We start from the raw sequence: 23,877 nt of genomic DNA, 5'->3' as shown, positions 1-23,877 counted from the left end.
CAACATAGCTGCATCAGGAGTTATTTAATAACCTGAAAATCAAAAAGGAATGGTACAAAAAGTAGAAACAAGGACAAATTGCTACAGATTAGTACAAAAGAATAGCATAAGCATGTAGGGACAAAATCAGAAAGACTAAGACACAAAATGAGTTACACCTAGCAAGAGACATAAAGGGCAATAAGAAGAAGTTCTGTAAATACATTAGAAGAGTAAGAAGGTAGAAAGGGCAGGTCCAGTATTCAATGGGAAAAAAGAGCAATAATGGATGACACATAAAAGGCTGAAGTGTTTAATGCCATTTTTGCTTCAGTCTTCCTTAAAATGGTGGACTGTGACCAGGTGATTAACACTGTTAATATTTACAAGGGGGAAGGAACATGAGCCAGAATAGGGGAAAATGGGTTAAAGAACATTTAGATAAGATAGATGAAGTATTCAAGTTGCCAGGGTCCGGTCAAATTCACCCTAGGGTACTTAAGGAAATAGCTGAAGTAATTTAAGGAACAAGCTGACGCAATCTCTGAACTGTTAGAATTATCTTTGAGAACTCACGGAGAATGGGTGCGGTCCCGGAAGACTGGAGAAGGGTGAACATAGCACTTATCTTTAAAAAGGGGGGAAAGACTAATCAGCCTAACTTCAATATCCAGAAAGATATGGAACAAATTATTAAACAAACAATTTGTAAGCACCTAGAGGATAATAGGATGATAAGTGACAGCCAGCATGGATTTTTCAACAACAAATCATGCCAAACCAACTTAATTTCCCTTTTTGATAGGGTTACTGGCCTAGTGGCTGGGGGGAGAAAGTAGACATAATAAATCTTGACTAGCAAAGCTTTTGATGCATTGCCACATGACATTCTCATAAGCAAACTAGGAAAATGGGGTCTAGATGAAATTACTACAAAATGAGTGCACAACTGGTTAAAGACGTATTCAAAGAGTAGTTATCAATAATTTGATATCAGACTAGGAATATGTATCAAGTGGGGTCCCACAGGTCTGTCCTCAGTCCAGTACTATTCAATGTTTCTGTTAATGACTTGCATGATGACTTATAAAATCTATGGATGACACCAAGCTGGGAGGGGTTGCAAGCACTACGGAGGACAGAATTAGACTTCAAATGACCTTGACAAATTTGAGAATTGGTCCAAAATCAATAAGATGAAACTCAATAAAAACAAGTGCAAAGAACTACACTTCGAAGAAAAAAATGAAATGCACAAAGACAAAATGAGGAATAACCGTCTAGGCAACCGTACAGCAAGAAAAGATCTGGAGCTCAGGCTAGATCATGAATAAGAGTCAACGTGATGCAGTTGAAAAAAAAGGAAATTTCACTCTGGGATGTATTAATAGAAGGATCATACCAAAGACAGAGGAGGTGTTTGTCCTTCTCTATTCGGCACTGGTGAGGCCTCAGCTGGAATACTGTGTCCAGTTTTGGGTACCACACTTTGAAAAGGAGGTGATCAAATTGGAGAGAGTTGAGAGGAGAGCAACAAAAGTGGTAAGAGGCTTAGAAAACTTGGCTTGTGAAGATAGGTTGCAAGAACTGGGCATGTTTAACCCAGAGATCAGAGGACCAAGGGGGAACCTGATAAGTCTTCAGATATGTTAATGACTGTTTTAAAGAGGAAGGCCACCCATTGTTCTCCATTCCCTCTGCAGGTGGGATAAGAATAGGCTGTTTGCAGCAATGGAGATTTAGGTCCGATATTAGGAAAAGCTTTGCAACTATAAGGCTAGTTTAGCACTGGAACAGGTTATTAAGAGACTGTGGAGTTCCCGTCACTGGAAGTTTTAAAGAAGAGGTCAGACAAACACCTGTCAGGGATGGTCTAGGCCTCGGCACAGGGAGATAGACTAGATGGCCTCTTGAGATCCCTTCCAACCCTACATTGTTATGATTCTATAAAGCACACATGAAGCACATACACAAAACACACAGTCACAGATGCGCACACACACACCTCTTTCTTAAGCCACCAAATTTCCATGTCCCCAGGGTCCTGAACAATCAGTTCTCCTACGAGCCAGCTGTACCCCGACAAGCAAGCCAGTCCGCTCCCTCCCCTGTCCCCATAACCCAGCCAATCATACAGCCCTCCCCACCCCACCCCACCCCTGTCTCTGGGGCCCTGCCAGAGGGGTCGGCAACTCTAGAAGTTCTGGCTGGGGTAGTGCCACAAGGGCAGGAAGGTGTCAGGATTCTCGCCAGAGTGGGTTCTCTCGTGTCTCTTATGGTGGGAGCTGCGGCTGAAGCTCTTCCCACAGTAGATGCAGATGTAGGGCTTCTCGCCCGTGTGGATGCGCTGGTGCTGGGTCAGGGTGGATTTGTCAGTGAAGCTCTTCCCGCAATCGGGGCACTTGTAGGGTTTCTCCCCGGTGTGGATGCGCTGGTGCCGGGTCAGGTTGGAGCTGACGCTGAAGCGCTTCCCGCAGTGGGTGCATTTGAAGGGTTTCTCTCCCGTGTGGATCCGCATGTGTTTGACCAGGTCCGAGTTCTGGCTGAAGCTCTGCCAGCACTCAGCGCACGTGTTGGGAATCTCGATGGTCGGCGTCCTCTTCTTGACCTTGATCTCCTTGGCCTTGGCCACGGTGGCTTCCCCGCTCCGGTGGGAGCACTTGCCCCGGCCTTTGGCGGGCGGGTTCCGCAGGTGCCGCTTGCGGTGTGAGCTGCGGCTGAAGCTCTTCCCACAGTCAGCACATTTGTATGGCTTCTCGCCAGTGTGGGTGCGCTGGTGCTGGGTCAGAGTCGACTTGTCTGTGAAGCTCTTCCCGCAGATGGGGCACTTGTAGGGCTTCTCGCCCGTGTGGATGCGCTGGTGCCGCACAAAGTTGGAGCTGACGCGGAAGCTCTTCCCGCAGTAGCTGCACTCGTAGGGGGTCTCACCGGTGTGGATGCGCTGGTGGGTGATGAGTGTGGAGCTCTGCCGGAAGCTCTTGCCACAGTCAGTGCAGATGAAAGGCTTGTCACCCGTGTGGATGCGCTGGTGGTTCACCAGATCCGAGCTGTGCAGGAAGCTCTTCCCACACTCGGAGCACAGGTTGGGCCTGTCACCCTTGGGCAGTGGCTGGTAGACCAGGGTCTCCTCCTCTGGGGGGCTGCGCTTTGGCTTCTCCAACTTACGCTTGTTCTTGGGCTTCTTCTTCTCCAGGGTCTTGGCCACATTCCCTTTGGACTTTTTGGGTGACATTTTGGGTGGCTACTTGCACTCAACCCCTGGGGCCAGCGGAGAAATATTCACTTCCTTGTGCTCCCTCACAGCGCTGTCATCTGCTGGAACAGAGAGAGAGAGCCCAGGCATGGGCCATTACTTCAGGGCAGGGACTGTCTACTACTTTGTGTTCGTACAGCACCCAGCATGATGGGGCCCACTCTTGGTTGGTCCTGAGGCCCTGTGTAATAAACCCCTGATTAATAAAAATAATTCATATCCCAGCAGGGCCTAGAGATTTTCGCTGAGATCAGGGCCCCATTGTGCCAGGTACTCCACAGACACACAGCGAGAGAGAGTCCCTGTCCCCAAAAGCTTCATCTAAATAGACAAGACAAAAGGGGTGGGGGTGGGGAAACAGAGGCAAAGGGATCAGCCTCCACGCCACTGGTTTGTGTTGCCTCCGGCTGTTTAGCTAGGTATTTATATGGCCTGCATCACTGCAGTATCTCAGCACCTCATACTCTTTAATGTATTTCCCCTCACATAACCCCGTGAGGCAGGCCCCTGTTACTGCCCCCACAGTACAGGTGGGAACAGAGACACCGATGCCCAGGGTCACACAGGGAGTCGTCCATGCTGGAAACTTAAATCAAGAATGAGTGTCGCTTTCAAAAATTCCTGCTGTGGTTCAACCACGAGTCACTGAGCTTGATTACCGGGGAGGGTCCCTGGCCTGCATGGTGCAGGAGGTCAGACTAGATCAGTGGTCTCCAACCTTTTTATGCCCAAGATCACTTTTTGATTCTAAGGGCAACCCGGGATCTAACCTGCCCCTTCCCCAAGCCCCCATCCCTTCCCCAAAGCTCTGCCCCACTCACTCCATCCCCCGCTCTCTCCGTCGCTCCCTTTCCCCCACCCACCCTCACTCACTTTCACTGGGCTGGGTTAGGGGTTCGGGAGGGGGTGTGGGCTCTGGGCTGAGCCTGGGACAGGGGGTTGGGGTGCGGGAGGGGGTGAGGGGTGCAAGCTCTGGGAGGGAGTTTGGGTGCAGGAGGGGGCTCTGGGCTGGGGCAGAGTGTTGGGGTGAAGGAGGGGGTACGGGGTGCTGGCTCTGGGAGGTGGGTCAGGGCTGGGGGTGCAGCCTCCCACTGAGCAGCACTGGTCACTCCTGGTTGGTGGTGCAGCATGGCGGCCACTAAGTCAGGCTCCCTGCCTACCCTGGCCCCACGCCGCTCCCACAAGGGCCCAATGCGCCCCTGCAGCCCCAGGGGGGCAGGGGGGGCATGCAGCTCCCATTGGCCACAGCTCCCTGTTCCCAGCCAATGGGAGCTGCGGGGGTGGTGCTTGCAGGCAGGATCAGCGTGTGGAGGGAGATCCCTGCCCCCGGGGCCACGGCAGGCAGCCGGGGCAGGCAGGGAGCCTGCCTTAGCGACAGCCCACTACAACACTAGAGGTCACAATCAACTGGGAGATCCTCTAGGATCGACCAGTCAATCGCAACCAGTTAGTGACCACTGGACTAGATGAACACAGTGGTCCTTTCTGCCTTAACATCAATAAGCTGAACACAGTCTATTCCCAGTCCACAGCCCTCCACTAGTCTGGCCCCTCTACCTAGAACTGGAGGACAGGAATCTGAGAGAGAGGAATGGGAAATGTAAAAACAAATTATAATAATTTGTTTTAGCATTTCCTATGGTTTTCCCAGCATCCAGCACAAGATAGAAAATCTCCAAGAAATTTTTAACACCCCTTCTCCCCCGAATAAGGGAGTCTGAATCAAAGGAGCGCTTTGGGGGATTCCTCTGACACTGTCCGCAGGACAGCACACTCCCACAACAGCGCAGGGATTAGGCAGAGGCAGGACCAATTAAACCTATCTGTTTGAGCTGAGCAAGTCATTTACAGTTTCTCATTTCACAGGGCTTGGATACCACACTGATGGGTGCAATCCACGAACCTGAACAGAACAGTGTATTTTCCCAGTTTTTATGTTCACAAATTGTCCTTGGACAGGCACAAAAATTCTCAAACCTGCTTGTTCTTCAGTATTAGGAGCACACTGCAGATCGGACCAATGGCCCCATCTAGAATGGTATACCACCCTTTGTGCTGCACCAGTTCAGACTAGTGGTCCCTCTGGAGCAGTATCCCCATCTCCCAACTACCTCACCTCAGACCAGGATCATGTCAGTGTCGAGTACCAGATAGTTCGGAGGAAGGTGTGAGGAATCCAGTCTTGGGCAATTACAGAATAACCTGCACATACAAATACAGTCTCACTAAGCCCAGGCAGTCAGAGGTTGATTTATGCCTTAAAGCAAGAGCACAGATAGCCCTTATATACTCTAGCTAATTATGCGTGTTCTTCAGTGAGTAGCTCTGGACCCATGGATTGTTTTGAATAGTGAGTAATGTCCGTGCAAGTCATACCAATTTTGGTTACTTTGATAAAAATAATAATTAAAAAATGCTTACCTCTTAGAGCACACAAGTCACATGGTGTTGCTTCAATTTTTTGATTGGATGATAAGGCTTTTCAAAGCAGGGACCATGTATTTCTCTGTGTGTGTACAGCACCCAGCAGATTCCAGCAGAATATTATGGCCAATGCTACGAGATGAAATTGACGTGGTGTAGGTTAGATTCATGAATCGTCCAATCAGAGAGAAGAGACAATACTACCTGACCCCTGTAAGTAACCAGTTATGAACTGCACAATGCACAGTTACCTTTGTGATGGCCCCCTCTATCTAAGTACCTCTACAGCACCTATCAGCAAAGAATGTGAGCGCCCCAATGTAGCCTGCCACTCCCGCTGAGGTAGGGAAATGTTATTGTCTCTGTTTTACAGATGGAGAAACTGAGGCACAGAGAAATGTAAGGCCAGTAATTTCTAAGGTGATGAATGACTTTGGGTGGCCAACTTGAGACCCCTTTAAGGGGCCTGATTTTCATACAGTGCTGAGCACCCACCTCCTGAAAATCAGGCCCTTTTGTGGGGTCACAAGCTGGGTACTCAAAAATCACTAGTCACCTCCAAAACTCTTAGTGTAAGTGAAGTGCCATGGTAGTACGGCGAACCTCGGACAGAGCTGGACCCAGCCCATCTGAGAGCCCTCCAGAGTCTTAACCCATCCCTCCTCCAACTATACAGCAGAACAAAACTGCAAATTACACTGTCAAACAAACCTTTCCCAAACGCGCTCGGGTTAATACCCAGACTGAGAACTCGCCTTTCAGAAGCACTGAGCACTCCCTGAGCGCCGGGGAGGGCGGACACCGGGGACCAGTACAGCTGAGCCGCAATTCGGTACTAGACTGGCAGTAATGTGGCTGGTAATTAACTCAGCAGCTCCAATGCCTCCGGATGAAATTCACCCCAGGGCAGGGGGTAGCAGGACGCCTGGCACCACTTCAATCCTGCGCCAGGCACCGGGGGGGGGGGGGGAGACTGGGGGTGAGGGAGGGCAGCAGCTCAGACCCCCGGGAGCAAAGGAGGGGCCGTTGGTGCAGAGTCACTTTCCTGCCCGGCCCCAGCCCTTCCCCCGGGTCTCTCCCCTCACCTGCAGGCTCCGGCTCAGGGGCTGGTGTCGGCAGAGCCCGGGGCTGGTTCGAGCCCCGGAGAAGGTCCCCCCGGCTGGGCACAGAGGGGCGCTAGGGAAGGGCTCTCCCCGCACACACCCCGCTGGGGGAGCAGCAGTAGCTCAGCCTGGAAAGGAATCCAGGCTCACAATGGAGGCAGCAGCAGCAGCCTCTGACCCAGGAAGCTCAACCCTGATATCCTGAGCGGAGAAATACAGAGAGAGCCGCCTCCCCTCCCCTAGCAATAACCAGAGACCTCTAGCGACAAACTCTAGGGGCACCGGCTCCCTGCGCTCCCCCAGGGACAGAAACTCAGCGCAGGGGGACCGCCCAGAATCCTGCGCCCTCCTTCCTGACCAGAGAGCCCACAGGAATAGTCCTGCTGGACCAGACCCCAGAGCCACGTGGAGACCAGTGGCCTGGCTCCGGCACTGGCAGAACCAGATGCTCCAGGAAGGTGCAAGAGCCCTGCAGTAGCAGATGTGTGAAAACCTGCCCCCCCCCTTCAGTATTGGTCTCATGCTGGGCTCTAATAGCTAGAGATTGGCTCGCGCCCTACACTAGGGGGTTCAATATCCCTTCAGAAATGTTTGTTGTCGTTGATTAGGGGACCTCTGGATAGTCTTGCTGTCCATAGAAATGTCCAATCCCTTTTAAATCTTGCTAAGTCTGTGGCCCTCAACCACTTCCTGTGGCAATGAGTTCCCTAGGTTAATTAAATATAGTGTGAAAAGTATTTCCTGTTAACTGGTTTTGAATTTGTCACCTTTTAACTTTGTGGTGTGTCCCTTGTTCTTGTGTTATAAGACAGGGAGAACAGAAACTCCTGATCTCCCATCTCTAGACCATTTATTATTTTTTACTCCCCTTTTACTCATCTCCTTTCTAAGGTAACAATCCCAGTCTTTTCAGTCCATCTTCATATGAAGATTCTTCTGGGTCCTTGATCATTCTTCCTGTCCTTCTCTGCCCCCCCCCAACCACCGCCACCACCACCACCGATTTTGCAGTAACCTGTGAAAATTGGGGTGCCCACTACTGCCCGTGGTCTTCAGATGAGGTCACACCATTGATTTACATAAAGGCATTAGAATATTCTCTGTATTGTTCACCATCCCATTCCTTATGCATGCTGACATCTCGTTAGCTTCTTTGGCCTCAGCTGTGCATTAAACCAAGCTTTTCATAGAGCTGCCCACAATGGTTCCTTTCTTGGGTTGATACAGTTCATTCAGAATTCTGATTTAGAAGAGTTGAAAATGTGTCCCTCCAATGTGCATTACTTCACAATTGTCAGAAAGAACTTAATTGTCCATCATGTTGCCCATTCCCCTTGCTTAGTTAGGTCCCCAGAAACCTCCAGAGCAAAGAGATCAGAGACAGAGTCCCAGAAAAAGGTGTCCCTTGGTGCCATTCAGGGGCCCAGGCAGCCCCCTGTCAGGACTTGTGGTTTCTGTTCACAGCTCTGGAAAGGGAGTGTTGTTTAGTGGTTAAAGCAGGGAAGGAGACTGAAAAACAGAACTTCTGGGCTCTTTTCCTAGCTTTGGGAGGGGAGTGTGGTCAAGCTGTTCCAGCAGTGGCTACAAATGGCATATCCAAGCACAAAGAATCAGCACATTCATTCTGAAGGGCAGCGTGGCTACATTTCCACTCACTGGTATTAGGAACTTGGTTCTTCTCTGTGCTGCTGGAACTACCTCATCTCTAAAGTCAGAGGCGAAATGATGCTTGTTTGCCTTTTGGGGCAGAGGTAGGAAACCTTGCTCTCCAATAAGACCTGGGAAGCACACAGCTTCGTTGATACCAGTGTGTGGAAGAGCTGAGACTTGAGCTCACAGCCTCCTGGCTCCCAACCATGATCATGATGGAGCGGCCAGGCGACATTCCTCCTGGTAAGAACTGGGGCTTCAGGTCCATGCCAAGAGACCTGAGATACTCAGAGGGTCTCCCACAAATTCTGGGAGCTGCAGCCCCACAGCATCCCTCTCTGCCCCTCTAGCTCCTGCTGTCCCCCACAGTCATTTGCCCCACAAGTGTTCTCCTGAGTCTCCACCTTCCCCTGCCCCCACCATCTCCATCCCTGCTCCCTCAGTCCCTCTTTGTCTCATAATGACATGGTGGACAGCTGCTTTTCCTGCAGGTGGCCGGCTTCCACCCCACTGGGAACAATGGAAGCCACTGGCCCTCTTGCTAGCTAAACATCCATAACCCCTGCAAGGGCTGGGGAAGTGGCAATCATCTTGATGAGGGCAGCCAGTGGCTTCTGTTCTACTGAGAACAATGGGGAGGTGGTGAGTGGTCTGAAAGCGGGCAGTACTCTGTGAGTTTGTTCTTAGTTATCCTCAGACAATGAGGTTTAAAAAGACAAAGACGTGATATTGTGAGTCACCATAACTTCACAATTCTTCAGACAATCCCCCACACCCTGGAGCCAGATTGGAGCCAATGCCCCTAGAGGGGAAAGCCCCTATGTCCCACTCCCCCACCCAGACAGTTCCTCCACCCTGGGACTCAATTGGAGCCAGTGCCCCTTACAGCGGGAAGTCCCCGTGTCCCATTCCCCTGCCCAGGGCCAACCTGTTTCCCCACCCTGGGACTGGATTGGAGCCAGTGTCCCTTAGAGGGTGAAGTCCTCGTGTCCCATTCCCCAATCTCCTTTGCCATCTCCTGAAGAAATAAGGAAGCTTAAAAGAGAACAACCCAGTGTGATTAAATGCCAAGGTAGAAGAGTTTATTTGCACTCAGCATGAATCATTCACACCATGTAAAGTCAGCCCGTGGGCAGCCAACAGAAAGGAACATAAACAGTGAGGGGGGAATTAGGAGGGAGAAGAGGCAATCTGGGAAGTCAAAGACATAAAGACACTTAACTGGAAATTCTTCACTAACCGCAGAAGTAGGAAGGTTGCACAAGTCAGTGGGCCCATTAGACCTCGGCCCCTCAAATCTTTTTACCCCTCTTAACAGATTGTCTTGTGTCCTGTTTCCTACCCTGGTCCCCATTGCCCAGGCCCCACCTCCTCTCCCATTGCCTGACACCATTCCCATTTTCTCTCCCTTCATGTACAGGGGCAGCTAGTCTGGCTCCTCCTCCTTATTCCGAGCTACTTTTCAAGGCTGTCAGGCTCGCCACGAAGCGCCAAAAACAACTGGAGTAGCCGCTGGCAGGCCAGAGGGAGAGACAGGCATGGGAGCAGCCAGCTGTCTGGACCAAAGGCCAGAGTCCCTTGAGCCACACTTTGGGAATGGCTGTTCCATCACCTGGGTGAAACAGAAGCTATCTCGGCGGGCAAGGACATTGCCAGGAAGCTATGGGGTTTCTTTGCCTCAGGCTCCATCCCAGAGAGTGTTGTGGAGAAACCTACCCCAGGCTCTCTGTGCAGGTAGCAAAGATAAGGCACTGTCAGAGACTGAGGTGTCAAAAGAGGAGGTTCTGGAACAAACATCGTTTACACTACACTAGCTCTGCCTCCCAAACTCCTGAGGATGCAGCTGAGCCAAAATATTTAAATATAATTTAAAACCATTCAAGTTACCTACTATAAAGGAGGAGCTGAAGACTGTTGTGTTAAAAGAGATGCTAGGGAAGAGTCAGAGATTACAGACCAGCTTCCATACCAGCTACATGGATTGAAACGGGCACTAAAATAATCTGAACCTAAATGAGGATGATATGAAGGGATCTAACCAAAGGAACCTACTGGGATTCTCTAGAGTACCTCAGCAGAACAGTGGATGAAGAAGATCCAGGTGACATCCTTTATTCCAACTTCCAGAAAGCCATTGGCAAAGCTCCTCCAAGAAGCCATGAAGGGAACCAAGACATCGTGGGGTGAGTGGTGAAGCGTTGTCATTGATTGTATACTGGGAAGGGAAAGGGCACAAAGAGCAGAGCTCAGTGGTCAGTTTTCCAGCCCAGAAGATTGGCAGTGGGAAAGAGCTGCTGAGTGAGTCGTGGGAAGCAGTGTGGGCTGAGGAATGGAGCACTGGCCTAGGAGCCACCAAATGAAGGGTCTGCTTCTGACCTGCTCTGTGAGCTTGGACAAGTCGTTTCCCCTCCCATGTCTATTTGGATAATAAGCTCTATATACAGACAAGAATATTCAGAGTAAATACTAAACATCTCCAAACAGGTTTTGGAGGGGTATGAAGCCTCAGGCTTTGGAACTTAACGAGTCAGGGTTAAGAGAAAAGTTTTACTGGAGATAGATAAGCCTATAACTCTGCTCACTGCAGAGCTTCTTCACTTTCCTCTGAAGCATCTGGGCTGGCCACTGTTGGAGGCTAGACTAGATGGACCATGATCTAATCCAGTCTGGCAATTCCTATATCCTCATGTTCTTTGGGGCAGGGACTGTCTCTCACTATGTGTCAGCGCCCAGAACAAAGGGGCCTAATCTTGGCTGGGGTCTCAAGGCGCTGATCTAATACCAATAACATATAATATGGAATAGAGTTATATTATGAAGGTCTATCAGCTACATTCATACATGCAGAAAGAGAGATGTTTAATGGATCTGACCCAAGTTAACCATTTGGAAGGAGGTTAATTAGCATCCCTAATGAATGGGTAACAAACACCTCTTGTGGATTTGCTCACAAAGAACTATGAGGCTGGGGACAGGAGCTGTCTGTCATGCAAACAAACCACAAGAAATTCGCAAGAAATCGCCTTTGTGAGGGGTATCAATGGCTGAGGATCACTAACCCAGGCATATCAAAAGAACTGAAACACTGACAAGGATCTTGAAACACAGATCACAGAGGAAAAGACCCTCTTTAAAGGGGGTTAAAGGAGATGGATGGCGGATAGCTGGGCTCTGACAAACAGAATGTCAGCCCTCATCTATACAGGAAAGATTTTTTTGGTATAGGCTAGTGTGAATTTAAACCAGCGTATATATCTCACCATGTGGACAGCTACTCCAGTTAAAGCAGCTTTTTTCTGGTATAGCTTATGTCGCTTGGGACAGGGTTTAAAATAAGCTGAAAAAAGTCACTCCTATACTGCAATAAAACTGTCCACATGGGGATTTAACTGGTATAATAGTAAAACGTTTATAACTGGTAAAACTTTCCTGTTTAGAGAAATTTCCTGATGTCTAGAAATTTAACATATTTTCCTTTTAGTCTTCTGTAACTAAGCTGAGAGTACATCATCTAGTGTAGTTTACAAGCAGTTTACATCTAGATATGTCATGCAATTCATTTCTTTGAGTTTACTAGAATAGTTTCTCTATTTTGAATATATCTGGTTTGTTTTTAAGGAGACGATAGGAGTAAGACTAAGTAAGGACGAGACTCTAGGTAATTTCACTCTGGACAACCCAAGAGAGCAAAAGCATTCTATTCCCAGTCCTGCCACTGGCCAGGTGGGTGACCTCAGGCAAGTCCCTTACCCCTCTCTGGGTCTCTGGCCAGGTCTACACTATAATCTTACAATGGGTATAACTACGTCACTCAGGGGTGTGAAAAATCTCGTGGAGGTGGATTAAATATGCCAAGGAGAGAAGTTCTCCCGTCGGCATAATAGAGTCTTCACTGAAACTGCTGCAGTGCAACTGTGCCGCTGCAGCATTTTAAGTGTAGACCTGCCCTCTGTTCCCCTCCCCTATTTGTCTGTCTTGTCCATTTAGCCTGTGAGCTCTTTGGGGGAGGCACTGTCTCTCAACATGTGCATGTGCAGCTCCCGCTCAATGCGGCCCTGATCTCAGTTAGGGACTCTAGGCTGGACTGTAATGCAAATAAAAAGTTGAGAATGCTATTGGCTGCCTAGAGCTCACCCCCAACTCAGGACAAAGGATAGGACAAAGGGGACTCTGAAGAGGAGTGGTGTGTCAGAACAAGGCACAGAGAGATGCTGACACAGCAAAGAGGAGATAGGTAGGGCGCCCTGTGGTTTAATGTATTTATTACTGATCTAAGGAACAGGGTGAGCAGCGAGGTGACAACATTTGCAGATGACACAAAATTATTTTAGTTTAGTCACATATAAAGGAGGCTGAGTGCAGAGGGATCTAGCAAAGCTGAGGCAATGTGATGGCAGAGTGAATGCAGTGCAGACAAGTGTGAGGTAATGCATCAGACAACAGCATGCCTTCATATTTTTTAATGAAGATTCAATTTATCTAGGAAGTGCTTAGATACTATGGTGATGGGTGCTATCAAAACCGTACTATAGATAGATACGAGATTTTTTTATAACTCTCCATTCACTTGATTAGGGAGAGCTGCTTAAAAATTAATGGCACTACATGGCCTATGAAAAGGAACAAGATGAACTACTCATACACAATGCTAGTAACATCTCAGGAAAAAGGCCTACAAGGCTTGGTGGACAACTGAATGAAAAGCTCTGCACAATGTGCAGCAGTGGCTAACAAAGAAACACACACACACAAGACATATAAACAGTTGGATAGAAAATAATACTGAGAATATTCTAATGCCACTATATAAATCAATGGTGTGTGTAGTTCTGGTCACCCCATCTCAGAGAGGACATAGGAGAAACGGAAGGTATTCAGAGATGGGTGACAAGAATAATTACAGGCCCAGAAGAGACTTTTGTATGACGAGAGAATGAAAAGATTGGAACCGTGTCAGAGACGAGATTAATGAGAAGACATAGTAGAGGTGTATAAAACAATGAATGGGATAGAGAAGGTGCTCCTATTTGCCCTCTCTCTCCATACAAGAAAAAGGGTACAGTCAATGAAACTGAGACAGAAAATGTAAAACTGATAGACATGCTATTCTACACAATGCATAAATAACCTGTGGAAATCTCTGCCACAAGGTGTATGGAGGCAAACAGTAGCATTGACATTAGACACTGATGTGAAGGACAGAAATACCGTCCCTAGTTACAATGGCTAGGAGGAACATTTATAAGGGGTGCTTATGTAAAGAGCAGAAGCGATCCATCCATTTCCTGGATAGATGGGACAGCTTTTCCCCATGAGTAGGCTACTGGAAAACTTTTCATTAGGGGAGTTTCACACCTCCCTTTGAGGGAGGTGGTAATAGCCACTTTTGGAGACAGGTGATGGCAGTAGAAGGACAATTGCTCTGATCCTATGGATGAGACACCATTCTGGAGTGCTGTGTCAGTTCCAGTGTCCACACTTTAAAAAGGCTGTTGCAAAACTGCAGAGGATTCAGAGAAGGGCTACACAGAATGATTTGTAACATGCCTTACAGTGAAAGGAAACTTACGGAGCTCTAGCTATTGAAGGGTAGGTTAAGAGGGGATCTAATCACAGCCTGTAGGTACCTACATGAGGATCATATTGCTGATACCAGAGGGCTCATTACTCTAGCAAAGTTCCAGTGGCTGGGAGCTGAAGTCAGCAGTGTTCAAACTGAAAATAAGAGGTAAGATTTTATGGGATTGTAGTGAACCCTGGGAACAGATCCCAAAGGCTGTGGTGGATTCTCCATAACTTGGAGCATTTAAACTGATTTTGGATTCCTCCTTCTAAAACACACTTTCTCACTCAACCACAAGTTACTGGGCTGGATGCAGGAATCACTGGGTGAGATTCTCAGGCATGTGATGTGCAGGAAGTCAGACTAGATGATCTAATGGTCCCTTCTATTCTGAACATCTATGCAATCTCTGTGGCCGTTCCTAATCTCCAGAAGACAAATCCCCACCATGCAGACAGCTCCCCACAGCGGAGCCCACACTGATCCCTGCATGATCCTCAAACCTCGAGCTGTTCAGAATGTCTGGGTGGGGAAGGTCAATAGCGGGTTCTCGCCCTTGTGGATTTTCTCGTGTCTCTTGTGGTGGGAGCTGTGGCTGAAGCCCTTCCCACAGAAGGTGCAGATGTAGGGCTTCTCGCCCGTGTGGATGCGCTGGTGCTGGGTCAGGGTGGACTTGTCCGTGAAGCTTTTCCCACAGTCAGAGCATGTGTAGGGCTTCTCCCCGGTGTGGATGCGCTGGTGCCGGAAGAGGTTGGAGCTGACACTGAAGCTCTTCCCGCAGTCAGTACATTTGAAGGGCTTCTCGCCCGTGTGGATCCTCATGTGCTTGATGAGATCGGCATTCTGGCTGAAGCTCTGCCAGCACTCGGTGCACGTGTTCAGCACCTCCACCTTCCTCCTGGCCTTGGCCTTCCCCACGGCACCCTCACGCTGCTGCGGTGACGAGCACTTGCCTGGCCTCTTGCCCATCAGGTGCCGCAGGTGCTTCTTCTTGTGGGAGCTGCGGCTGAAGCTCTTCCCGCAGTCAATACACTTGTAGGGCTTCTCACCTGTGTGGACACGCTGGTGCTGGGTTAGGTTGGACTTGTCGCTGAAGCTCTTCCCGCAGTCAGGGCAGGCATAGGGCTTCTCACCCGTGTGGATGCGCTGGTGCCTGCTGAGGCTGGAGCTGACGCCGAAGCATTTCCCACAGTCAGGGCATTTATAGGGCTTCTCATCCGTGTGGGTTCTACGGTGGTTGATGAGGCTGGAGTTCTGGGTAAAGCTTTTCCCACACTCGATGCAGATGTTGGGGCTCTCCTCTGTCTGGGTTCCCTGGTGCACCACAAAGTCCTTTCGCTTCTTAATTCCTTGGATGAGTTTCACTGGTCTCTTCTTCATGGGCTCTGGCTCCTCTGGCCTGCACTGGCTCTCACAGGGTTTGTCCTGCTCAGGGCTCTGGCTCACATTCCTCTTGGATTTCCTGGGCGACATCTTCGGTGTATTGGCTTCCCTGGATAACGATTCAGCTCCTTACATTCAGTTGTACCCCATTGCAAGCTGCAAAATCAAAACAACTCTTCAATTAATTTCCTTCAGAATGTATTAGTATTTATGGGGCATCCATCAGAAATACCCACTCAGAATATTAAATTCTTAGTCACTTTATTATGGTGCAAAGCCATCACCTAGCACCAAGACTAAACCAACTGAGACATTTTTAACACCCCAGCAATAGATTCTCTGAACCAAACACTAGAAAAGAGCATAATCCAAGGAGCCGCTTTGGGAGATCCCAATGACTTTGTCCCCAGGGCAGCGGATCCCCCCAGCAGCGCGGGGACCAGGTAGAGGCAGGAACTGGCTTTTCCTCTCCCTGCTCCTCACCCTGTCCCAGGAAAGTCAATCTGCCCCGGGGTGCTGCAGGGAATGGGGCTGGGCAGGGCTGGGAGCCTGGAACCTCCCTCCCCACTGATTGCTCCTGCTGCCCCTGCCAGCTTCTGCCCCTGTCTCCCTCCTGCCCCCTCGGGCTGGGAGACTCGGTCCTCGGCCGGGTCCTGGGGCGGTCGCTCTCCCGGCTCCTGCAGGCGCTCAGGGGGGCAGAGCCGGGGGGGGGGCAGAGCCGGGGGGCGGGGGTCAGGGAGGGCAGCAGCTCCGGGACTCGCAGACCCCCGCCCCCCCGGGAGCAGAGCTGGGGCGAGGAGGGGCCGTTGGTGCGGAGTCACTTTCCTGCCCGGCCCCGGCCCTTCCCCCGGGTCTCTCCCCTCACCTGCAGGCTCCGGCTCCGGGGCTGGTGTCGGCAGAGCCCGGGGCTGGTTCCAGCCCCCGGAGAAAGTCCCCCGACTGGGCCCGGAGGGGCGCTGGGGAAGGGCTCTCCCCGCACACACCCCGCTGGGCAGCGGCAGCAGCGGCGGCTCAGCCCCGGCTCCCGGCTCACAATGGAGGCGGTGGCAGAATCTGACCCAGGAAGCTCAACCCCGATGTGCGGAACAGACAGGCAGACAGCAGCAGCCTCCCTCCCTTAGCAACAACCAGGGCCCTCTAGCGACAACACTGACTGAAAACACGTTCCCTGCCCCCACACCCAGCACAGAAATGTGTCACAATGGGGATTCGGCCAGAATCCTTCTCTCTCTCCTGAGCAGAGAGAAACCTCCAGAGGTAAAGGAGCAGAGACAGAGCCACAGAGAAACCTGCCCCTGCTGCCAGCCAGGTATTCTGAGAACCCCCTGGGGCCTTTATTTCAGGGATGCCTCAGAAAATTCCTGACTGGAGTTCCTGGACTCTCCTCCTTCCTGTCCCCACCACATGTGTTCATCACAGGTGGATGCGTGCCATGCCAAGCCATCTCTTTGCCTGTCTCTTCCACCCAAGTCAATTGTGCCAAGAACTCTGGCCTGATGATCTGGGATGGGTCCCTCCCACCTGCTCTCTGTGCCATGGAAGGGGGGGTGGAGGCAAGGCACACTGGTTCATGTTAGAGTGGCTGCTCGTGCACACCCAGAATACCAGACATTCTGGTACCTCCAAGAATGGCGTGGACCTGCCCCTGCTGGCATGACCTTGGACACATGGTGGATGTGAAATCACACCTCATGTGCCCCCTTGCTCCTCCTGTGTGACCTTGCATGCGAGGTCACACCCAGCAGGGGCGGAGTGACATGCGCTTCACAATGGTGTCCCCTGTTCCACACTGGAAAAAAAACACATCTGGTTTTGTCTGAGTATTGAATGGGACACAAACCCTAGAAAAGCAGGACTGTCGCTTGTGGCCTGCCTATCTGGGCATATACCTTTCTGCCACCAATCCCTCCCCACTGGAGAATTGGATTGATCTAGAGGCCAGGGTGTCTGACTGGATGTGGAGGTATACAGGGCTGCTCTGGTGCCTTTCCCTTCAGAGGAGGGTGCTGGTGATCAACCTGTTGGTCTAGTTCATACTCTGGCACTGGTTCAACATCCTGAGCCCCTCCCCGGGCACCCTGGCTAGCCTCCAGATGATCCTGAAGTTTTTCTGGCCAGGGCTGCACTGGGTCTCTGTGGGTGTCCTGATCCTCCCCCGGGTGCGGGCAGACAGGGCCTGGTTTGCATCCACAGCCAGGTCCATGCCATCCACCTTCAGGATCTGTAGAGACTCCATTTACAGCGTGCTGGCACATGCCTTACTCTGCCGCCTCTGAGGGTCCCACACAACTCTTTTATCTCCATCCAAGAGGTCTCTCAAGAGAGCTCTGTAAGCGCCGGTCTTTTACCAGGACTGCCTCAGAACCAGGAAGCTAGTTTCAGAGACCAGGTTGTAAGTGCTGCTGAGTGGGAGAACCTCTGCACAGAACCCCTGCTGCACAATCCACACCTCACTGTGAAGTGGTGGAGTCCCCGCTGGTGCACTGGATGATGGTTCTGGCTGGTGCCACCAGACTCAGAGACCTGCACTACGATCATAGAATCATAGAATATTAGGGTTGGAAAAGACCTCAGGAGGTCATCTAGTCTAATCCCCTGCTCAAAGCAGGACCAATACCAACTAAATCATCCCGGCCAGGGCTTTGTCAAGCCAGGCCTTAAAAACTTCTAAGGATGGGAGATTCCACCACCTCCCTAGGTAACCTATTCCAGTGCTTTACCACCTCCTAGTGAAACAGTGTTTCCTAATATCCAACTTAGACCTCCCCACTGCAACTTGAGACCACTGCTTCTTGTTCTGTCATCTGCCACCACTGAGAACAGCCTAGCTCCATCCTCCTTGCAACCCCCCTTCAAGTAGTTGAAGGCTGCTATCAAATCCCCCCTCACTCTTCTGCAGACTAAATAATCCCAGTTCCCTAGGCCTCTCCTCATAAGTCATGTGCCCCAGCCCTCTAATCATTTTCGTAACCCTTCACTGGACTCTCTCCAATTTGTCCACATCCTTTCTGTAGGGGGAGGACCAAAACTGGATGCAATACTCCAAGTGTGGCCTCACCAGTGCCGAATAGAGGGGAATAATTACTTCCCTCGATCTGCTGGCAATGCTCCTACTAATACAGCCCAATATGCCGTTGGCCTTCTTGGCAACCAGGGCACACCGCTGACTCATATCCAGCTTCTCATCCACTGTAATCCCCAGGTCCTTTTCTGCAGAACTGCCACTTAGCCAGTCAGTCCCTAGCCTGTAACAGTGCATGGGATTCTTCCTTCCTAAGTGCAGGACTCTGCTCTTGTCCTTGTTGAACCTCATCAGATTTCTTTTGGCCCAATCCTCCAATTTGTCTAGGTCACTCTGGACCCTATTCCTACCCTCCAGTGTATCTACCTCTCCCCGCAGCTTACTGTCATCTGCGAACTTGCTGAGGGTGCAATTCATCCCATCATCCAGATAATTAATAACGATGTTGAACAAAACCAGCCCCAGGACCGACCCCTGGGGCACTCCGCTTGATACCAGCTGCCAACTAGACATCGAGCCATTGATGATTACCCGTTGAGCCCGACAATCTAGCCAGCTTTCTATCCACCTTATAGTCCATTCATCCTATCCGTACTTCTTTAACTTGCTGGCAAGAATACCATGGGAGACCGTATCAAAAGTTTTGCTAAAGTCAAGATATATCACATCCACCATTTTCCTCATATCCACAAAGCCAGTTATCCCATCATAGAAGGCAATCAGGTTGGTTAGGCATGATTTGCCCTTGGTGAATCCATGTTGACTGTTCCTGATCACCTTCCTCTCCTCCAAGTGCTTCAAAATGGATTCCTTGAGGATCTGCTCCATGATTTTGCTGGGGACTGAAGTGAGGCTGACTGCTCTGTAGTTCCTTGGGTTCTCTTTCTTCTCTTTTTTAAATATGGGCACCATATTTGCCTTTTTCCTATTGTCCGGGACATCCCCCGATTGCCACAATTTTTCAGAGATAATGGCCAATGGCTCTGCAATCACGTTAGCCAACTCCCTCAGCACCCTTGGATGCATTAGATCTGGATCCATGGACTTGTGCATGTCCAGCTTTTCTAAATAGTCCTTAACCTGTTCTTTCACCACTCAGGGCTTCTCACCTCCTCCCCATACTGTGTTGCCCAGTGCAGCAGCAAAGGGAGATGGACCCGACAGCATTCAGCCAGTGTATGGGGCTGCCCACCCTGTGTCCCTGTCATGTGCTCTAGGAAGTGAGGGCAGCCTTGCCTCGTGCTTCTCTGGCTTTTCTTGAGCAGGTCCTGTGGGAGAGTGCCTCCTGTCCATCTCTCACCCCTGGCCCTCTGGAACTCGTCATTGGGCTCCGACAGCCTCACTGGCTGCTCCCAACATGCCACCTGAGTCAGCTGCATGACATTCAGCCAATCCGTGTCCGAACCGCACCCAGAAAATACCAGTACATGCTCATGCGTCACATCCTCCACTTCCTCACAAGCCTGTCCCACCCCAACACCACATGGTGGAACCTGCTGCCACTTGAGGAGGGGGGAGGAATGCCAGCCTCTACTCTCCTATGGTTCTACAGCCTGCCAGGGATATTAATTGGCAGCCCCTCCATGGAGCCATAAGCATAGGCATGTACCTGGCATGGTTCATGAACTCACGTAATTCCTGTCCCTTCTGCAGAGACGGAGACCCTGGTGCACATCTATATAAGATGCATCAAGGTGCTTTTCCTCTTCCAGAAACTCTTACTGAGGTTCTGACTGCACTTCCCTGCGCATCCTAATTCATGCACACCCCATCTGCAGGCCCACAAAGTCATGAGATCTTGTCAACCTCCTTCTGGCACTGGCCAAGACAGCCATCCATCACTTCAGGAGGAGGACGCTGGACAAGGGGTTCTCTGAGGCCTATTTCCACTCCCTCATCTGATCATGCCACGGGGCAGAGTTCCTCTGGGTGCTGTCCACTCACTCCTTAGACACCTTTGAAGCAGTGGGTGCTGTCAGGGATTCTCTGCACAGTGTCCCTCTTTGGATCCCTCATTTCCAACCTTTAATCTTCACTCCTGTCCCTGTTTTTTCATTTGTTGTCCCCAGAATTCACTTGTGGCCTGGGTCCAATGACTGGGCCTAGATCTGTCTGCCCCAGCATTCTTAGTACCTGTTGTGCCAAGGAGATGCAGGCCAATGCCAATAAGGCTACCGCAATTGACAACTGGATGCTGGCAGGGGTTGTTTTGTGTAAATAAATAATCACAGAAATAGCCACTTTCTTCTAACACTGAATTGTAAGTGTTGGAATGATGGAAGCAGAATTAACCCTGGAGCTGCTCTGCATCTATCTGTCTCACTGCAGAGCTTCTGCCCAGAGCCCTTCCCAGCCCCCTCCTGCTGCAGTCCATGACCCACAAATGGCCTTGGTGGGTGGGGACGGACATTGCTTGTGAGATCTTCGGATCTGACCTGCTACAAGTCCAGCTCTTAGCCAGAAATTCTGGCATTGTTTGCTCTCTGGTCTGTCTCCAACTCTGTGGGGGTGGCAGACTTGCAGCTTGGGATAGCTCTATGGGGCTACACAGTGTAGGAATGTGGGGGAAGCGGGAAAAGAGCAGATGAGGAACCTATTTAGCAGGAGCTGTCCTGAGACTTGCAAAGAGGTACTGAGTAGGGGGATTCACACAGGGTGATTAGGGAGAATTGATCATGGAGGGCACTGATTAATTATTGCAAGGGGGTAGGAGAGTTAATTGCTGTCAGGGAGTTGAATGATTTTAGGGAAGCAGCAGAGAATTGATCTTTAGAAGGGGAAATTGATAATGTCTGAGCAGGGGAATATAGAGTAGGTATCTCAGAAAAGAGCTACAAGAACAATTCAATCTTGGGAAAACCTGCCTTGCAGTGAGAGACGAAGGTAAGGCCTGGTCTACACATAAAATGTAGGGCAACATAGCTATGTCCCTCAGAGGTGTGAAATATTCACACCCGTGAGCAGCTGCTTAGCTTTGCCAACCTAACTACAGGTGTAGACTCAGCTAGGTTGATGGAAGATGCTACTGTCAATCTAGCTACGATCACTCAGGGAGGTGGTTGTTCTACAGCGAAGAAAAAAATCCTTCCCTAGCCTGCATCTGCACTACAGAGTAATGCTGGCATAGCTAAGGCACTGTAGCTATGCTGTTATTGTCCATGTAGTGTAGACAAGGCCTTAAAGAGCTCAATCTATTTAGCACCGTGTTGCCACCTGTGGTAATTTTGCCACCATTCACAACAGTAAATGCTTTTTAATGTTCTGTGTGATTGCAGACACTTTACTGGTGTCAAACATGTGTGTTTGCCTGAACCATCTATCTACAGTACATATATGATCCTCTTTCCCTTAGGGCCTTACCCTCCTTAATGTACATAGCCACAAAGCACCCCTAGGAGGTAGGACAGTGCTATTATCCACATCCTTCCAAGAAGGGATTAAGTGACTGGCCCCAGGTAATACAGGAGACCTGTGGCAGAACAGGAAATTGAACCCAGGTCTCCCATAGCCTAGTGCCCTAACCACTGGGCCATTCTTCCATTAGGCCTCCCCCCTGGGGCTTAGGTAAGACTGCTCTCCTTCAAAGTGGCTGCCCTTTCCCTGCAGACTCAGCATGTGGGACTGAGGCTGTTCCCAGTAAAACGCCTGCCACCTCCCCAGATTTTCAGTTAGATTGAGCCCAGGCTGTCTTCAGGAAGGATGTCCATTGCTTTATGGTTAGGGGAGTGGACAGGACTATGTGAGGAGACAGGGAAATTTGGGAAACAGGACAGATGCTGAGGGGTCACCAGGGAATGTGGAGTGAATCAGGGGAGGCAGAGAAAAAAATGTCAGTGTGTGTGTGTGTGTGGGGGGGGGAGCAGGGAGATATTGTAACGGAAAAGGGAGGGAAATTGTGGATGACAGATTAATGCAGGGGTGGGCTGGAGAGCACAGAGGGAGAATATGAGTGGGGGAGGAGACTGGGTAGAGTTTGGAGGGAGACAGAACAGTGACAGGGAGGAGATGGAGGAGTAGGAGGACAGCTCCCAGAGCACAGGAGTAAGGGAAGTCCTTCTGAGCAGCCAGTGGGGAGGTTACCTCTCCCCATATGTATTTCAGGTTGAATTTTGCACGCAAATTTCTCACGTCTTGAGGGACATAGCTTTACCCTGAAGGCAAATGAAAATAGAAATAAATGAATTAAATAAATCCAATTAAAAATCTGATGATTTTTAAGCCAATCTTGTGGTTTGGGGATCTGACTCATGACTTTTGAATGCTTGGGCACTACTGTTAGCTTATCTGAGAGAAGGCTGAGAAGTTACTTGATCACAGTATGGAAATACCTACATGCGGAGGAGATCTCTGATTGCAGAAGGATCTTTGATCTGGCAAAGAAAGGCAGAATGAGATCCAAAGTTAGAAGCTGATGCTAGGTGAAAATCAGTCTGGAAATAAGAGGCAGTTTTTTAGCAGTGCGGGTAATTAACCACAGGAACTTACCTAGAGACGTGATGGATTTTCCAGGACATGGAGGGGCGCATCCTTTACTGATATAAAGCATCATAGCTCCAGACAATTTACACCAACGGAGGATCTAACCAGCAGCCTTTAAATCAGGACTGGCAGGCTTTTTAAAAAAGATTTGCTCTGGTTCAACCACAAGTTATTGAGCTGGATGGAGGAATCACTGGGTGAGGCTCTCTGGCCTGTGCTAGGAAGGATGTAAGTCTAGATGATCAGAGTTGTTTCTTCTGGCTTTAAAATCTGCACGTATCTGGGGGTTGTTGAGGTTTATGGATTAAGCAGGAGTTAGTGCAGCTCAAAACTGGGACAAAAACTTCAGAGATGGAATCCTGTTCCTTATGGCGTCAATTACACAACTTCAGTTGTCTCCCAAAGGGCCATGTGTCTATCCAGCTACTTTCTTACACTCTAAGGCTTTAGCTCAGGGGTGGCCAACCTGTGGCTCCAGAGCCACCTGCGGCTCTTCAGAAGTTTATATGCGGCTCCTTGTCCAGGCACCGACTCCGGGGCTGGAGCTACAGGCGCCAACTTTCCAATGTGCCGGGGGGTGCTCACCGCTCAACCCCTGGCTCTGCCACAGGCCCTGCCCCCTTCCCACTCCCTCCCCTGAGCCTGCCATGCCCTCATTCCTCTGCCCCCCCCCCCAGCCTCCTGCACTCTAAAAACAGCTGATCAGGAGGTGTGAGGAGGGATGGGGAGGCACTGATCTGCGGGGCTTCTGGTGGGTAGGAGGTGCTGGGAGCGGGGCGTGGGGAGCTGCTGATGTATTACGGTGGCTGTTTGGCAATGTATATTGGTAAATTCTGGCTCCTTCTCAGGCTCAGGTTGGCCACCCCTGCTTTAGCTCATGAGTTATTGCACATGATGAAAACCTATCTGAAAGTTAAATCCGCTGGGGAAGAACAGCAGCGTTTCTCAGCTAAAGCTGGAAGTGTTTGCAGGGTTTCAGCCAGAGTGTTCTCAGCTTACTCACAAAGTTGTTGGGTCAGTC

General features: G+C 50.2%; 2 protein-coding genes across 6 annotated transcripts; both read right to left on the bottom strand.

Annotated features, from left to right (window-relative positions):
• Window positions 1–2,143: 2,143 nt before the first annotated feature.
• Window positions 2,144–6,905, bottom strand: LOC311530188 (uncharacterized protein). Of its 3 annotated transcripts, none has more exons than XM_084646666.1 (3): window positions 6,368–6,905; window positions 5,654–5,788; window positions 2,144–3,294 (listed from the first exon to the last, which is right to left on the bottom strand). In XM_084646666.1, exon 3 carries the CDS (start codon window positions 3,209–3,211, stop codon window positions 2,174–2,176), a length of 1,038 nt encoding a protein of 345 aa, XP_084502792.1. In that variant the 5' UTR covers window positions 3,212–3,294; window positions 5,654–5,788; window positions 6,368–6,905; the 3' UTR covers window positions 2,144–2,173. The 3 variants fall into 3 exon arrangements, with proteins under 3 accessions (XP_084502792.1, XP_084502790.1, XP_084502791.1); XM_084646664.1 differs by having other exon boundaries at window positions 6,742–6,905; XM_084646665.1 differs by having other exon boundaries at window positions 2,144–3,291; window positions 6,742–6,905.
• Window positions 6,906–9,469: 2,564 nt separating this feature from the next.
• On the bottom strand, window positions 9,470–22,884 carry LOC311530529 (uncharacterized protein). Of its 3 annotated transcripts, none has more exons than XM_084647257.1 (2): window positions 22,863–22,884; window positions 9,470–15,511 (listed from the first exon to the last, which is right to left on the bottom strand). In XM_084647257.1, exon 2 carries the CDS (start codon window positions 15,443–15,445, stop codon window positions 14,486–14,488), a length of 960 nt encoding a protein of 319 aa, XP_084503383.1. In that variant the 5' UTR covers window positions 15,446–15,511; window positions 22,863–22,884; the 3' UTR covers window positions 9,470–14,485. The 3 variants fall into 3 exon arrangements, with proteins under 3 accessions (XP_084503383.1, XP_084503382.1, XP_084503381.1); XM_084647256.1 differs by lacking the exon at window positions 22,863–22,884 and adding an exon at window positions 22,710–22,731; XM_084647255.1 differs by lacking the exon at window positions 22,863–22,884 and adding an exon at window positions 16,221–16,416.
• Window positions 22,885–23,877: the final 993 nt, after the last annotated feature.

Source organism: Lepidochelys olivacea, assembly GCF_965140295.1.
Source record: "Lepidochelys olivacea isolate rLepOli2 genome assembly, chromosome: 14".
NCBI classification, from domain to species: domain Eukaryota; kingdom Metazoa; phylum Chordata; order Testudines; family Cheloniidae; genus Lepidochelys; species Lepidochelys olivacea.
This window is presented reverse-complemented; position numbering and strand designations above follow the sequence as displayed.